The sequence below is a fragment of the Macaca nemestrina genome, chromosome 1, assembly GCF_043159975.1.
Source record: "Macaca nemestrina isolate mMacNem1 chromosome 1, mMacNem.hap1, whole genome shotgun sequence".
Classification (NCBI taxonomy): Eukaryota; Metazoa; Chordata; class Mammalia; order Primates; family Cercopithecidae; genus Macaca; species Macaca nemestrina.
Genome location: NC_092125.1, coordinates 167601672 through 167618926, shown reverse-complemented (window position 1 = coordinate 167618926; position 17255 = coordinate 167601672). Strand labels below are relative to the sequence as shown.

The 17255-nt window shown below is 34.7% G+C and overlaps 1 protein-coding gene across 4 annotated transcripts in view; it reads left to right on the top strand.

Annotated features, from left to right (window-relative positions):
- The window catches only part of LOC105498452 (phosphodiesterase 4B), a 585501-nt gene that overhangs the window by 215790 nt on the left and 352456 nt on the right, over positions 1–17255 (top strand). The window contains exon 1 of one of the 4 annotated variants that reach the window (XM_011770589.2): positions 3379–4089. The exons of 2 other annotated variants lie outside the window; for them this stretch is intronic. In XM_011770589.2, coding sequence (XP_011768891.1) covers positions 3854–4089 — 236 coding nt within the window. In that variant the 5' untranslated portion in view covers positions 3379–3853. Of the gene's footprint in view, positions 1–3378; positions 4090–17255 lie in introns of those variants that run through there. One more of the 4 variants, XM_011770590.2, reaches the window with a different exon arrangement.

The window sequence follows — 17255 nt, the reverse complement described above, 5'->3', positions numbered from 1 at the left end:
ATTATTTAATTGTTATTGACTATATAACTATATTCAAATCCTTTAATCATATTTATTATGATAAATTATTGATTCTTATTGCTTTGACAGGATATGGATATCAGAAATTTCATCATTTGAAACTGAGACAGAGTGGGCACGGTGGCTTGCGCCTGTATTCTCAGTAATTTGGGAGGCTGAGGCAGGTGGATTACTTGAGGCCAGGAGTTTGAGACCAGCCTGGCCAACATCGTGAAACCTGTCGCTACTAAGAATACAAAAAATTAGCCAGGCATCGTGGCGGGCGCCTGTAATCTCGGCTACTCAGGAGGTAGGAGAATTGCTTGAACCCGGAGGCAGAGGTTGCAGTGAGCCTAGACAGAGCCAATGCACTCCAGCCTGGGTGACACAGCAAGACTCTGTCTAAAAAATAAATAAAATAAAATAAAATAAAATGTTATTGAGTTATAAAAAAAATAAATAAACCTGAGACGTACCTTTAATTGGAATTCTCAAATAATTCCCAAGTATCTGTACATTGATAAATTAATTGGGAATTACTCATTTCTCCTTCTGAGGTGCCAAGAACTAAGGGTTATACATGAACAGGAAGGTTTTCAGTTTATTCATTAGTTTCTTCCTAGGCACTTGACAGGGCACATAGACTCTATTTGCTTTTTCTCCTGTTCTCCTGGCTGTCTCTCTCAAATAGTATTCTTTGCTGAAATGTAGCATAGGATTTGTTTTAACTGTACTTATATTTACTTTTTCTTAGATAGCATTACCTATTTCCTACCTTGTAGACTCATCTTTGTTTTCAACATTTGGCAAAGCGTCTCCTTTTTTTTTTTTTTTTTTTTTTTTTTTGGCAGTTTTGCTCTAAAAACAAACTTTCATGCATTTGCCTTAAACTTTTTTTTTTTTCAGAAATAAGTAATTCAGACTTTCAAAAAGTCCGATTATCTTTTAAGTTTTATATTTCAATTGGCTCTCTTTGGTATTCCTTTTTTTTTTTTTTCTAGAGTAGGTAGAATTAACAGACTTTGCATATTTTTGTGAACTTCACTTCTTACGATGATTCTCAAAATTTCTTTATTTGGGAACTTGGCTGTCATAATAGCTAAAGTGAAAAAAGTAATGTAGAATGCCACACAATGGCACATAATTTGGCAATAAGAAATGGAAAGTAATTATAATTGCACTATTCTACTGCTTTAGGTAAGTTTATGTCAACATTTCTTTATCTAAATAAACAACAGTTCACATACGGCTATATCTAGGTTGTGAAATTTGTTGTAATATTTTTAGAAAGAAATTCCTAAAATTCTTACTATATTTTGGCAGTTTTGAAAAGTAAATCTGAGAAGTATCTTTTTGTAACTTCAAATTGCTATTTTACTTTTTGCTAATAAATCACTATGAATAATGGAAAAATCACATATTTTCATGTCCCAGTTTTAAATCATATTATTGCTGGAGGAAAGTCCCAGCTTTGTTTTCATAATTCAGCAAATATTAGGTAGCTTATAGCCATATTTTCTCCTGTGACATTACTAATAGTTTGTCTTCTCAAATAGGGCAGTTAAAATATCTTTAGATATTAAAAAATGCATTAGAGCCAACTTGAAGAAAATTACAATTTTGTAATTGAGTTAAAGATCATTCCATTGGGAATTTAAAAACCTGGGTTTTAGTTTTAGCTCTAGTATCAGCAGCTAATATGACTTTAGGCAAGTTGCTTAAATTCTTTAGCTCTGTTACCTTGTCATTGGAATGAGGAGCTGAACAAGGTGATTACTAGGATTCAGTGCAAGTCTAAAATTCCATGACTTTGTTTTTGTTCATAATATATTTTAGTTAATTATTGAAATGTTGTTGTGCTTTCCAGAGGAGTACCTGTAAACTAGTAATTTAAACCCTTCCTATTGTGTTTGAACCACTTTCCCAAGGGCTGGCATGGGTCTTACTTGTTCCTACACGTAGGAGTTAGTCTGCTCTTATTTAGCCCTTTAGATATTTAGTACATTTTAGCCAGAATATCTGACACAGATTAATGATTTTTTTTTTTTTTTGAGACAAAGACTCACTCTGTCACCAAGGCTGGAGTGCAGTGGCGTGATCTTGGCTCACTGCAACCTCCGCCTGCTTGGTTCAAGTGATTCTTATGCCTCATCCTCCTGAGTAACTAAGATTACAGGTGTGTGCCATCGCACCCGGCTAATTTTTGTATTTTTTTTTTAGGAGAGACAGGGTTTCACCATGTTGGCCAGACTAGTCTCAAACTCCTGGCCTCAACTGATTCACCTGCCGTGGCCTCCCAAAGTGTTGGGATTACAGGCATGAGCCACTGCACTCAGCCCAAATGATTTTATAAGGGTAGAAGACTTCACATCGTAGTGGGAGAATTCAATGTCTCCCTTTTTCACTGAAGTCTCACCGGGAATCATGTCTTTTCTGTCACTCTTGCTGATGAGCCCTAGTTCTGCTTTGTCAAACTTATTTGAGATCAAGCTGGCCCTTGTGACAATCATTGCTGGTATAGACTTTTCATAACATCAAGAAACTTCAAGCACCACTATTTCCTTTCTACTTCCCCATGTGCCTTTTAAAGTATAGAAGCTGTATTCCAATATGTATCTAGATGTCAGGTTACAGTGATCTACTTTTGGACTTGAGGCATTTTTTGGACTCCTCTGCCCATAAGTCTTACTTGGATTCTTTGTGAACAAAGAGCACACGCACTCTCAAATGTATATGCCCACATGCAAGCATACAGTATCTTGTACACTTCCCTGCACACACACAAACACAAGCATAGTGCTTGACTTTGGACTCTGCACTTTAACTGAGAGTGTTCATTTTTCCTGGTTGTTACCTTCATTCCAGTTTTGTGAGCTTTGCTGTCAAAGTGTCTGTTCATCTAACATAGAGTGGCTGCTGTTGGCAACCCATGAACAATGAGCTTAAACAGAAGAATGGGGGTAATGTTTATTGTAATAAATATTGGACATTAAATTCCTTGGGGGAATGAACCAAATCCAATGTTTTCCTGTTCACTGACATTTTTTATATTGATGCTGTTTTGGATCTTCTGGAGAAGGGAGGGGAAAAAAAACTTCAGCAAATCAGCTCTTTCATTCAAAAATGGAATTCAGAAGGCTATTTTAGCTAGCTTTTTTTGACAATTCCGGATTTAATCAGTTTTTACTGTGATGAAGACAGTTAGCCTCACAAATTTTGTGGAAATCTAAAGCGATGAAGGGTGTTGTTAAGGGGGAAACAGAGTGCAATTGTTTAAATAATCCTGAGCCAATAGCGTTTGGTAGGTGGAGTTACTGTTGTGTGCATTACAGAGCAAGATAATTCTGAATGAAGACTTTAAACATTACACATGCTGGACGGATTCTGGGTCTGCTCTTTGTGCAAACAAAACAAGTGACTAGGTTTTGCTTACTATCCATTAGTGAATGCAGCTTGTTTGATAAGATATTTTTTTAAAAAAATACATGTAAAGGATTTATCAAAAGCCCTTATGAATATTTCATGAGTTGATATATTCAGCTGAATGAATTCAGTGAGTGTCAGTGTGTAGCTTGCAGACAAACCTCATCCACAAGGAGGCTACTGACATTGGAAGCACTTTGGCGCATTTTCAGAGGCAAAGCCAGCCTGATAAAGCTCCTTGTGACAGCCTGACTTGCTATTCTTCGAGTATGCTGCTCTTGCTCTAAGACGCTCATACATTGGAGTCCCAGCTTCGTAAATTAAACTGGAAGTAGTTTGCAGACTTACCAGTCTTCTAACCTGCAGCAGTGTCTCTGCTATGTTTGAGATTTTTGTTTTGGATGGTGAAAGCTAGCACTCCTTACAAGACATGACAGCAAAAGATTCTTCAAAGGAACTTACTGCTTCTGAACCTGAGGTTTGCATAAAGACTTTCAAGGAGCAAATGCATTTAGAACTTGAGCTTCCGAGATTGCCAGGAAACAGACCTACATCTCCTAAAATTTCTCCACGCAGTTCACCAAGGAACTCACCATGCTTTTTCAGAAAGTTGCTGGTGAATAAAAGCATTCGGCAGCGTCGTCGCTTCACTGTGGCTCATACATGGTAAGATGAGACTTGGAGGTATCTACAGTGCTTTTCAGATTCTTGCATTAGCACCAGTGATTAGCAGTGTAGAAAATGAAACATTTGAGTTTTGTTCCTAATACATACCACAAGTGTGAAATGAATGGAGACCAGGTTAGCTGAAGAATACATAAATGCACTGTGTGCTAAATTGTCATTGTGCTACTAGCTATTTCCAGATAAAATATGCTTTTAACTGCAGTCTTTAAAATTACTGCTTATCAGAATACATAGCTAATTCTAGGTAAGTCGAGTAATAAATGAATTTTTAAAGTCAGTTTTTTGCTTCATATCTGTTGAGGTGGTAGGTGACTTTTTTGTTCTGTGATTGTTAGTGATTTTAAAAAATAATTTTGGGACATGAATAAGTATTTTAATCTTAGTTCTAACTTATCTTTAAGATAAGGTATAAAGTCTAACTTAATTTGTTGGACCACCATGTTTATAGCGTATAAACCAGTGAGTTTTTGATTTATTGACTTATCTTTACATTACTTAAGGAAAGGGAAAACTAAGTCCTCACTTCTGAAATTGCATGATTAGTTACTTTAATATATGATTCCAAAATGCTGTTATTTTTAAGAGCCTCTTTAAAAAAAAATAGAACTTAAAATTTATAGATGTTTTTGGAATACCCAGCAAATAAATTCAAGAACCCTCTATAAAACTTGCTCTGAGCCTGCCACCTTTAATACATATGTTTACAAGGTATGTAAATATAGTAGGGTAATGTCCTTAAACAGTATAATGATGAAATGTAAGGATAAAACACAATGAAATTAAATCACTTTTACTGTAAGAGCCAGGCCACTTCAGATTTCTTTGGAGGATATATTTTCTTTCAGATTAACGTACCTTTAAAAATTAAGTAGCTGTACCTTGGTTTTTTCTAGCAGAGACCATAGCAATAAAGGGAGCATGTACATCTTAAAGGCAATTCTAACACAGTGATTTTGTGACTACATGCTGGATTGCCAATCAACATTATAAATTGAGGAGATCTGATTTTTAAAAATTAATACTCACTTGAATTATTTTCTACTTATCTAAAATGCTTGTCTGCTTAATCTACTGTATAATGCATTGGCAAATTAAAGTTATGCCTAGAAAGATATAGCTTGCCTTTGATAGATACCACATGTTTAGCCAACACATAGTTTGCCTGGAATATATGTTGTGCTTGTTCTTGCTTTATGACAATGGACTGTCCATATAATGGCTTTATTGCAGAATTTCTTTGGTGATCTTCTTGATGTATTAAATCATGTCGTTTAATTGTAATCTCTTATTTGCAAAATACACGTGGTTAGTCTTTCAAAGCCTACCAATGATGGTAGCATTTGTAGAAAGGCAAGGTTTATGTATAAGGATGTACTGACTTGAAGAAGTCCTCTCTTTTGTGCTTTATCCCACCCCTAACATATATGTATTTTCTTATAGTTTGCTAAGTAGTATAACTAAATAGGGAAGGTATATAAACATATGCTTAATTAGTTATGAAAATAATATATATAGAAAATACATAATAGATGCACATCTTTTCTTACTTGAGTTAATATTGTCACTATTTTAACCAAAAGGATATTTAATTTTAGATAGCTAATTTTTAGATAATGATATGTCTTCTTAAACCCTCAGTAATATTTTTCTTAATGTAGAGTTTTGGTTCTGAACACAATAGTGTGACCTTTCTTTTTCTTATAATAGATTTTTGATGTGCTAAGAACATAGAGCTATAAAAACTGGAGTTTTTACTTTTCCAAAAACCCCAATTTTAAAATGATTAAAGAGCTAGTTTTACTCATGCATTATACAAATTTTCTTGCAGCAAGTTGCAAAAGGAACAATTAAATGGTATCTGAAGTTACCTATGCTAATAAGATGATATTCTTTTAGTTGAGTTAAAACAAAATTTTACAATTGCCAAAAAAGAAAACATAGGACTTTGATATAATGCTGTATAATATAGGTTAAAATAATTCATTAATCATTAAACTTGTAAAATAACTTTAGTTATGACTATGATTCATTTTCACCCTTTTTACTTTCAACTCACACATTCCCCTTCTGATGTTTCTTAGTAAAACTGTTTCACAGTTTGTTTTCAGCTCATGACTAAGTCTTTATTTATATTGATTTCTATTGTTTTATCTGAATATATACTTAACATTTTTCAAATTTATTTTCATACAACATGCAATGAAAATCTCTTTCTGGAAAATAGACATATATCTTACATATTTTCATGACTTTTTCAAATCTTAAAAATTTTGCCTTTCCCAGGGGAACCCCAATAAAGGCTCTGGCCGAAAGCTTCATGCTTTCCCCTTGCTTCACTTCTTTGTCTCTTGAGCACCCTAATGTCTTTCCAATGAATATGCGTGGCTCTGTATGGGCTGCCATATCTCCTGTCTCTAAGAATTGTGAGTATAATAAACTTTTCTTTCTTGAATTTTCAAGAAATTTCATGTGCTTTTTTTACATTAGATGAAATGGTTACATGAGGAAATAAGAGCATAAGTACTTTACTTTTGCCTCTGTCATAGTGAAATGTAACCAGCCTTTCACGATCAACGATTGGTATTTTCCAAACCACGCACTTAAGTTAGAAATTCCAAGATATGCACTTAGAAGTCTCTAAAAACATGTTATTACTTTACAGTAGACAGTAGGCTTCTTTTAAGAAGATTGGATTGTTTTGATTCCAGCGTTGAAATTAAAGTAATTTTCATGATGAAGCTAAACAATGCAGAGGATGCAGTTTATATGCAAACCCACTAAACAGTTTTTATTTGTAGATTTCATATTTCAGTCAGATGGATGTGTAGTTCTGGCTTTAAAAACCCAAGTTATGAACTGTGGACTAATGGCAGAAGATTTAAGAAATATTTATGAAATTCTGACTCTGGGCTATTTAAAAATATCTGAGGAAATGTGGATATTCAATGTGTTGTCACCAATCAGAGTATTTACAAAATCCTAAATCTGGAAGGAATTTGGATGATTATCTCATTGCTTCCTTTTACCCTTGGGCAGGACCACAATTACTCCATCTTTAACATATGGGAATCTGCCCTACTTTTAAGACTCTAGAGAAAATAATTCTAAAACCTCACTTAGTATACAATCTTACTACTTTATAGTCCAGGTACTAGAAAACTATTTGTGATGATTTATCTGTATTATTTATATATTATGTATAATATGTTTTCCCCTCAGTGGATATTATTAATAAAAAAGATGCGTAAGAGCCTGCATGAATCTGAAGATCATTATTAACTGGTGCCAGCGTTTTCTTTTTCATTCACTCAACATATGTAATTGAGCACTGCTGTGAGCAAGAAGAGAAAAAAAATCTGATTCAACCCACATGTATTCCAACACCTACTATATTTTAAGTTTTTTACTAGAATGTCTGCATATGTTATCTCATATAAGTTTCATTTGGAATATAAGTATACTCCAAATTCATGATCCTTTCAATATTGCCTATTGCAGATATCAAAATTATTTTGAATTGCTTTAGCTTCTTATAGGTGTTTATACTCCATTAGTCATTATTTTGACTCTGAACCACCATCTCAAATTTCAAAAATTTTCTTTGAATTTTGAGACCCAAAAGTGGATACCACACTCTTTGTTAGATGATATGAGAAAATATACATATGAAACATGTAATAAGTTGCAAAGTGTCAGTGGAAACTTCAGAATTACTGAATCAGAAAATTACTGCCAGAGTTCTAAGGTAACATACTCTTTATCCCCAATCCCACATCAGGGATGCTAACTTCTGGAGCACAGTGTTATCCTGCCTGGCCTGTATGGCCTGCCTGTGCTTGCCTGGTACTTGTCACACAGTGTCCAGCTTTTATAACCTACCCTTCTTTGTTGATGTCCCAACCTCAGTCATCAGTTCTCTTTCATCATTAGCAACATGATGCTCTCTGAAGAAAGCAATGGTCTTGAATATATCCTGGGCCCACCACACCCCCAACTACCGTCCTCCCCACTGCCAACTCCCGCTCTGCGCCCCCTGCCCCGCTGCATTGCTGCTCCTTTCTGGAGCTCTCTTCTTGTATTGGTGAGCACTATCCTTTATCTGTCTGTCCATACTTGCACACAGGAAACAATATTTTTGTAATTAGAAGTTAGTAGGAGAAAAGAGGCTTGTATTCCTTTTTCTCATTTAGTTTTACATATATCTTGGAAATCTTTTCTCATTTTAACAAAGGTTCGTGAAGTCTTTACTTGTGTATCTAATATTTGAATATAAAAGTTTTTAAAGCCATAGTTAGTACTCTAAAGGGACTTATATTTGGCAAGACAACACTGGATTAAGTGGAGAATAGGAAAAAAAACAGTGAATATGGCAGATGATTGACCTTTCTCAGAACTGCAGATGTGCTTGCTGTATTACGCAACTTAGTCCTAGTTTGTTAGCTAACTCTACTGAATCTGTGCTTGTAATATTGATCAATTGCCTTGAATTCTTTCCTGGTAATATTGGAAATTTTTTGAGATGTCTGTCTTTACATATTTATTGATTCAACATTTGTTTGAACAAAACATTTGTTTAGAGTCTACTGTGCACCAGGCTCTGATCTGGGCTTAGGAGACACACAATGAGAAAGACCCCTTGTCTTCAAAGAACTCCTATACTAGCTGGAAGACAAACTTATGCAATAATAATTAATCAGTGGTGTGGGAATAATGCTACTGAAGCGTGTTGTTCAACTTGTCATGAGAGCACAGAAGAAATAACTACCACTAGACAGTGAGTCAATGTGTTAAGGTAAGTTTAGAGAAGAGATGACATTTGCGTGGGGTTGTGACAAATGAATAGGAGTTTTCTAGGAGAAAAGTGGGCAGGAAAGGTATTTTTTGGGCAAGGGAGCAATAATTAGGAAATCCTGTTAACAAATGATAACAATAATAGCTCTAATATATTTAGCACTTACATAATGTGTTGGATATTAGTTCAAAATGTATTTACTCATTTAAGCACATAAAAACCCCATGAGTTATATACTATTATATTATTTTCATTTTATAGGTAAAGGAATAAAGGTCAGAGAGGACAAGTAATTTATCCAAGTTTACACAAAAATAAACAGCTGAGTTGGGATTTGACTCTGAGCATGAGTGAAAGTACACATGGTTCACTGGGGTTTCAGCCTAAGGATGCAAGGTGGGAAAGCTAGGAAGTAAGACTGTGCCAGCAGGTTGGAGCCATTTGCTAGGGCTTCCAATATCATGAACAAGACTTGGGGCTTTAGCCCATCCACCCTCAGTGGGGAGCCATGACAGGTTATGAGAAAGGGATTGCCATATATTATTTTTATTTTGGAAAGGTACTTTGCAGGTCAGGCGGAGAATGGATTAGAGGACAAGTAGCTTAAAGGTAAAGGGAAAAGGGACAGTGTGCATTTGAGAGATAATGACTTCTACTTATTTTGTATATCCCATAACATTGAAAACCATGCATATGACTTGCTTTATGACTTAACAAATTATGGTTTTTGGAAACTGGGAGGAAAGCATGTGAACTTGGTGTCTCTTGATTTATCACTTACACCATGATGCTGTAGATAGTACTAGCTGGTACAATACCCCTACATGCATCAAACAATCAGCAAAGGTGCATAGGAGGATGTGTGCATCTGAGGAAAACCCTATTAGCTCAGTCCTAATTTACTAGAGGTGCTTTGTATTTTGCTTTAAGTGCAGACTCCTAGTGGGTTAAAAAAAAGAGCAGGCATTATCTTAGTCCACAATCTGAATCAAATGGCAGTAGAAATCTATGCCTCATAGCCCGAGTCTGTTGCTTTAATCGGAGCAAGCATTTTATCAGTACATCTATAAATAGTGTTTTCCTGGCCTTTTAGTGTCCTCAAGTCTTCAATATATTGAATTTTTAAAATACTTACTGTAAAAAGGGCTTTGCAAAGTAATGGTGACAACCCCCAGGACACATGCCGGAAGGTGGCCCAGCAAGCTTGCCAGCTGCCTTTCTTCTAAAGGCTAAACCCATTTTGCTAAATCCCACTTGCGTTCTCTTTCCATTCCTTTCTGTTTTGTTATCTCTCAGTTTTTCTCCTTGGATGTTTATAGTGCTTCCTTCTCTAACATCACTGCCAATGCACTTGCAACATTATGCTAGAAGCATTTAAGTGATTTCTTAGAAAAAATCTCAAATGCTTACCATGGTTTTCAGGTAATATTTTCTGGCCCCGAGCTGCTTCCAACCTTCTCTCCTGTTCTCCAGCCCTGTGAACCTTCTTTCTGTTGTTCAGCAAACAAAGCCTGTATCCACTTCCAGCCTTTGCACTTGGTTTTCTTCTGCCTGGAAGAAAAGTACCTGGATGTTAACATGGTTTCCTCTTATGTCCATTCAGGATTCTACTATCTCCAGGTATCACTATCCAGAGAGGCCTTTGCTGACCTCCCTATCTAAAATAGCACCCTTTCACCTTCTAGTTCCTTGTCTCTTTGGTACTTATTATTACCTGAAAATACACTATAGACATGCTTATGTGTTATATTGTCTTATCTTTCCATCATCTGCCATGGCTGCTAAATTGAATGAGTGCAGCGATTCTGTCTTGTTTTCAGTATCCTGAGAACATACAAGAAAGACAGTCATTTAACATATACTTGTTGAAGAAAATAAAGAATGAATATGGTTTGTTTCCTGCTCTTTATTCTTTGAGCACTTTTCCTTTAGCTTGATATGAAGGAACCAGAAAGGAAGCTTTGTTGATACTTACTCTGCAAGCATCCTTCTCCATTCATCTCTCAATAGCTGTGCTCCGTTTCTGTTAGTATAGTTACTATAACTTGCTTCCTATATTGTATTCTATGATATTGCAGATGCAGATTTAATTATAATATCTCACTAGAGCCTAACTTCTTTACATGGTAGCCTATTTAATTAAGTCACCATGTACAAATCATATTACCTAGTCTGTAGTGCTGTAAAGTAAATATTTGTCTGTAGTACTGTATAATTATTTATTTGGTTATTCTTCATGCATCAAGTAGCACGGTTGGTACATCAGCTCAGGAAAGCTCTACATATCTCTCACCAACTGCCTGAGAAGAAGTGCTGTATGGGGGAATCTATTTGTTATTTTGCCTTCAAAATGTTTACATAGTGCACATTAGAATGCTTAATTATCTATATTTTTTCCACTGGTGTAACATTTACAATATTAACTCTAGCAGCAGCTACAGCAATTTGAGCTTTTAATAGGATTTCCCCAGGGAACTTGGAAGTAAGAAGTCTATGACTTGCAGAGTGAGGAAATTACAAGTTAATAACCCTTGTACTCTAGGAAAGACATCACTGAGAGGGAAACTATTCACTTGGTTCTGTCTCATTTTGTTTTTCCTGAACTAGGAGGTTGGCGACCTCTGTCTCTGGTAGTAATTTGTTTGACATAAGTATGTTTGAATACCACTGTGTACTGTAGGTTGAAATGAAAAATAACTCGACTTCTCAGGTTGCTTCTTGCTGGAACTTAGGGAGAATGAGGATGACTGCTTCTCAAGACCTTTTTGAAGAGAATGCCTATGCGGTGATGTGCTCCCTTGACAGACCCAGGCTTGTCCTCCTCTTCCTAACTATATCTCTCCTGACTCAGGTTTATTGCAAACTATGCAGATTGGAAGTAAGGGGATGGAGGATAGTGTGGCTTCAAAGAGTGCTTCTTTCAAACTGTATTTTCAGGAAAATCAGTGATCTAGATCTAGGAACCATTTGGGAATTCCTTGAAAAAGAGCGTGGTGATGATCTGTTTCCTGGTTCTGGGTCAGAACAAAGCAATATGGATGATTATATGCTTGGAGAATTTTGGAGGATTCTCACACAAGTCCGTAATCTCCAAGTACTTGAAAACCACCAGTTTAAGAGTTAAATGAGTAGAGGGAGAAAAGAAATCTGTTTAATTGTGCTTGATAAAGTCACAGGCATTTCCAGATAATTTATAACATTAAAATTATCTTCATCCAATATGTTCAGGAATGGCAGTAGGATAAATGAGGAGGATGAAAGCAACTGTGGGTCAGGGAGACGTCAATGGTAGTGAAAATTTTAAATTTCAAAGTTGAAAGAATAGTACAATGAACACTCTTTACCTAGATATACTAATTATTAGTGGTTTCTCTTATTTACCTCTGTATCTCTTTCTGTGTATAAGAGCATATATATGTTTTCTTTATGTTGAAGAGAGCACATTTAGATGGAGAGCAGTAGTTTTGGGATCAAAAGAAAACTATTATTTATTTTTAGATAGTTTCCATGTCATCAGTATGCTGTTATTGTAATTCATCCATGTTTTTGCATTTATTAGTAGTTTGTTCCCTTTTATTATTAAGTGGTATTCCTTTGTATTGGGTGTACTACAATTTGTTTATCTGTTCACCAACTGGATAGAAATTTGAATTTCCAGTCTTTTGGCTATTATGAATAAAGATGACATAAACATTCATGTATAGTTTTCTGGGTAAACATATATTCTAATCTTTCTTGGGTAAATATCTTAGAGTGGAATTGATGGGTTGTATGGTGAAGTATATACTTTTTTGGTTGTCATTTGTTTTTGTTTTTTGACACAGAATCTTGCTTGGTTGCCCAGGCTGAAGTGCAGTGGCATGATCTTGGCTTACTGCAACCTCTGCCTCATGGGTTCAAACGAGTCTCAGCCTTCTGAGTAGCTGGGGCTACAGGCATGTGCCACCACACCCAGTTCATTTTTGTACTTTTTGTAGAGATGGGTTTTCACCACGTTGCCCAGGCTGGTGTTGACCTCCTAGGCTCAAGCAATCCGCCTGCCTCAGCCTCCCAAAATGCTGTGATTACAGGCATGAGCCACTGCGCCTGGCCTAAAGTGTATGCTTTACTTTATAAAACACTGCAAAACTGTTTTCCATCATGGATGTCCCACTTTATAGTCTTACTAGCTATATATGAGAGTTCTTATTATTCTGTATCTGTGAGGGCATTTTAAACTGTCAGATTTTTTTTTTTTTTAATTTTAGTCATTCTTATAGATGAGTAGTGGTAACTTGCTGTGATTTTAATTTGCATTTCCCTTATGACTAGTAATACTGAACATATTTTAATCTCTTTATTTGCTATCGCTATCTCTTTGGTGAAATAAAATTGTTTATACAAGTCGTGTATCAATAAACTTTGCAAATATTTTAATTCTTAAGAGCGCATTAACATATTGACAAGTTATGAATACATTTGTAGCACCAGGTTAAAAAAGAAAACTATTAAAATATAGTAGAGGGTTAAAGGCATCTATTATAATATATGATTTTTCTTGCTGATAAATTATTGGTTTTCATTACTTAAAATGGTTTCTAAGAGATGATGTCTATAGGATTCAAATTTTCTTCCTCAAGAAGGGATGTTATTTTTAAAAAATAAATATATAAAAAATTTATAAGGATGAAACACTATACAACATCTTAATGTAGTATACTGGATTTTATCATTGTATAATTTTGATGTTATCTTGAATTTATTTTTTATGGTGAATATTTGTTTTATGTTACTTCATCTGGAGTTGAGAATGCTAGGTTGAGTATCAGTATTTTACCTTGATTTTCTCTTGAAACTTTAGATCAATCCTAGACCTAATTTAACTGTTCTAGACCTCAATTATTTAATTGGCAAAATAGAGAAAAGAGTTTTATGTTCAGATATTTTCAAATGTTAATTTAATTAAAAAATGTCTACCTAGACTGTGAGTTACCTGTTTCTCGAGATAATAAAGTACTTAGAACAATACTTCAAGTGTTATAAGTTGTATAGTAGATGTTACTGTTTAATTATCTGACTAAATCTCTAACCACACACAAACATGCATATTGTTGTCAGGGTTGGTTGGTAAAGCAGGAGCTAGTTTTTTTATTTTTTGAAAAGTATCACTATGTATGGACTGTGCCAATTTGAAAGAGTCACAGTGCATATGGGTTAGTAAAGAAATACATTTATAATATCCACAGTGTGACAATTCAATATACTAAGAAACAAAATATCATTCATTTGCTGTCATGTAATAATCATATCCTAATGAACCAAGCTAAATTATACTAAAATGCACTAATTATCAGAAGACCCAGTGTGAATAACTTACATTCCCAGTAAGAAACTTTATTGTCTTGATTTGCTCTCATCAATACATTTAAAAAAAAAAAAAAAAAACCATTTATCATCTTCCACTGTGTGAAAGAGATAGGAGGACCACTTTGAAGTCATTCCATCCACTTGTACCAATAAGCTTAAAAGAAAAAGACAAAACAAAACATAAGAAGATGACTTGTCTATTTCAGGATCCACATATTAAAAGCCAATATAGGATTCAGTGAACAAATGCCTTGGAAGAATTCCAGTGTCATCAAACTTCTTTATTTCAAAATGTCTCCTTTCCATCCTTTCTGGTCCTCTACAAAATTAATAAGCTCAGACTATTTGTTGCAGCGTACAGGATCTGAGCATGCTTCTGTGGCTTATTTCTGATGTAATTCCCTCAGCAGTTTATACAGGAATTCTTTATCTCACCATCGGGATTCTTTAGGCCAGAAGAGAGGTCAGAGAAGACTGGACAAATAAACTATGGGATCTAAGTCTTTCTTGCTAGGGTCCTAACTGCCCAAGACTTCCTCCTGAGAGTCTGCTGTTGAAATTCATATGCATATTTCAATTTTATGGGGTTAACCCTGGCTGTTGTCTTTACCTGTCAGCCTGCTCAGCCAGGTGTGAGTTCACCCATAAAACAGTGTCTTTCACATACTCATTTACCAAAACGACATAGAGACTTTAGGATGCCAGATGATATAATGCAAAAAGTACAGCATTCGGTTTCTAACTGCACCTTTTTCCGGACACTGGTTTTGGGAAAACCATTCAACCTATCTTAGAAAAAGTAGAAAAATTAGAAAAACTCTACCTGTATTTCATTAGGACTTTATGAAGATTAAATGAAGTAATGTGTGTATGATGGTTAGTATGATCCCTGGCCAATGGCAGGTAATAAGCAGTCCTTAGTTCACTAATGTATCGAAAGCTTATGATTTTGCATAAAATTTATATAATATGTATCATAATGTAAACTACTTAAAGATCTTTATAACATGGTTCAATTAAATCAGTTTTCACTGAGCAAATATGGTACATCTTAAATCCATTCTTTTAGACCACTTAGATGTTACTTAGTTTCATAGGATATGACTTTATCATAAAGCCCATATTAATTATCCTTACCACAATAAAATAAAAAGTAATAAATCCTTGTGTATTATGGTATGTAATCACTCTCATTCATCACAGAGACCATTCCAAATTGCAGATTTTGACCATAGAATAATCTTTTTTTTTAAAATTCCATTTACCTTCTTGAATTTGATTCTTTCTCCATTAGTGAAACTATTAATAGATATCAATGAACCAATGCTTTTTTAAGTTAACATAAAACACATTTAATGGCCTTTTCAAAGTGCCGGAATGTCTCTGAAGTTGTTTTCCTTCGTGGGATCTAACCTCCTAGTGACTTGTTTATATAAGAAAGTTTATTCATGAAACGCAGCGGAAAAGCATCTAGGGATCTAGATTGACAGAATCTAGACATGTATCCTGGCACCACCACTTACAAACTGTTTATTTATTTGTTTATTTATTTTTTGAGTGGAGAAGGAGTAGTCACTTAACCTTTGGGAGCATTAACTTCCTTAACAGTAAATAAGAGATAAAGCAATTACACTTATTTCTCTACTTATATAATTTTATATGATTATATAATATTTACAAATATTAATTAGTATGGTTGAGAAGCATGGGAAAAGAAAGATAAAGATTACTGGACAGAAAAGTAATGGTACTCTATCATTAAAATATAAAAATCAAAGTGCTTGACTTAAGTGCCGCAGGTGTATTTAGGTGTATGTAAAGAGCATCCCATTAATAAATATTATCGAATACTATACACATTGATCCAGATTTCTTTTATAAAAGGGGGAAGAGTTTCTGCTGTATGGGACCATGTAAGTGAGAGACTGGAGACAGGAGACAGACTAAATGATACCTTAAGATCCCATCTACCCCATGGGTCTTTATATCACTTTTATGCTTCCTGCAGAGAGATAATAACAAGCTCATATAACCAATAGATGATGAAGTGAAAGTTGCATTTAACCTTTATTCAGACAACTTTACAACATTTCAATCAAATTACTCTTTATTTCTTGGTCATTTCAAAGAATATTTAAGGATGAAAACAAAAATAAAAGTTATTGCTTCTCCTTTAAGAAAGATTTCCTTCTCACATAATCTTTGATCAGGCTATTTTGTCACTTGGCAACTTAAAGGAAGGAAAAAGTTATATCTTTAAGGCCAGTGGTTCTATTTAAAAGAACTGTCATTGAAAAATGGTTATTCAAATCAACTCAAAGCTTAGTAACAGTGAAAAATAAAGTAAACTACTTTTGGGTTTCACAAGGATCATGCCAAGTTTCTGGCTCTGTCCAAATTAATAAAAATAAGATTTTTAGGAACCTGTCTGGAAATTATAGATTAAATTGAGCAACTGCTTCATCTGAATAAAGCTTTGCAGAGTCTAATATTATGAAGGAGCTATCTTCATGAATACAGTGCTTGCTTGGGATTATAGGGATTTGAGTTTTAATGCCAGCTGAATCCCTAATGCCCACAGAGCACATATGCATTCATTTGTTGATGGTAGCTTTTCTGTCAAGTGGGATTAATAATTACCTGCTCTACCACTCTTACCTTATGTATTATAGTATGAATATTCATACCTGTGTTCACAGAATGCTCTGCCTTTCTGCAAAATAACATGACGGAGGCATTCAGAAAGACAAAAAAAATGGTTTCTAAAAAAGTTTTATGCATATCAGATTTTCAAAAATGTGTCTCAGCTTTAAAATGCATTAATAAATTTTGTATTTTATGTGAACCCTAAAAATGCTCTTGCCAAGTACTTAGTAATCTGAAAGCTAAGATAATTGTTTTAGGTTTCTTACAGCATTGCTGCATTTGTGTATGTTAGTCCTTTTTCAATGGATAAACACCAGATGGACATTGCTTAGTGACTTAACTCTGATGGGTGACTTGCATT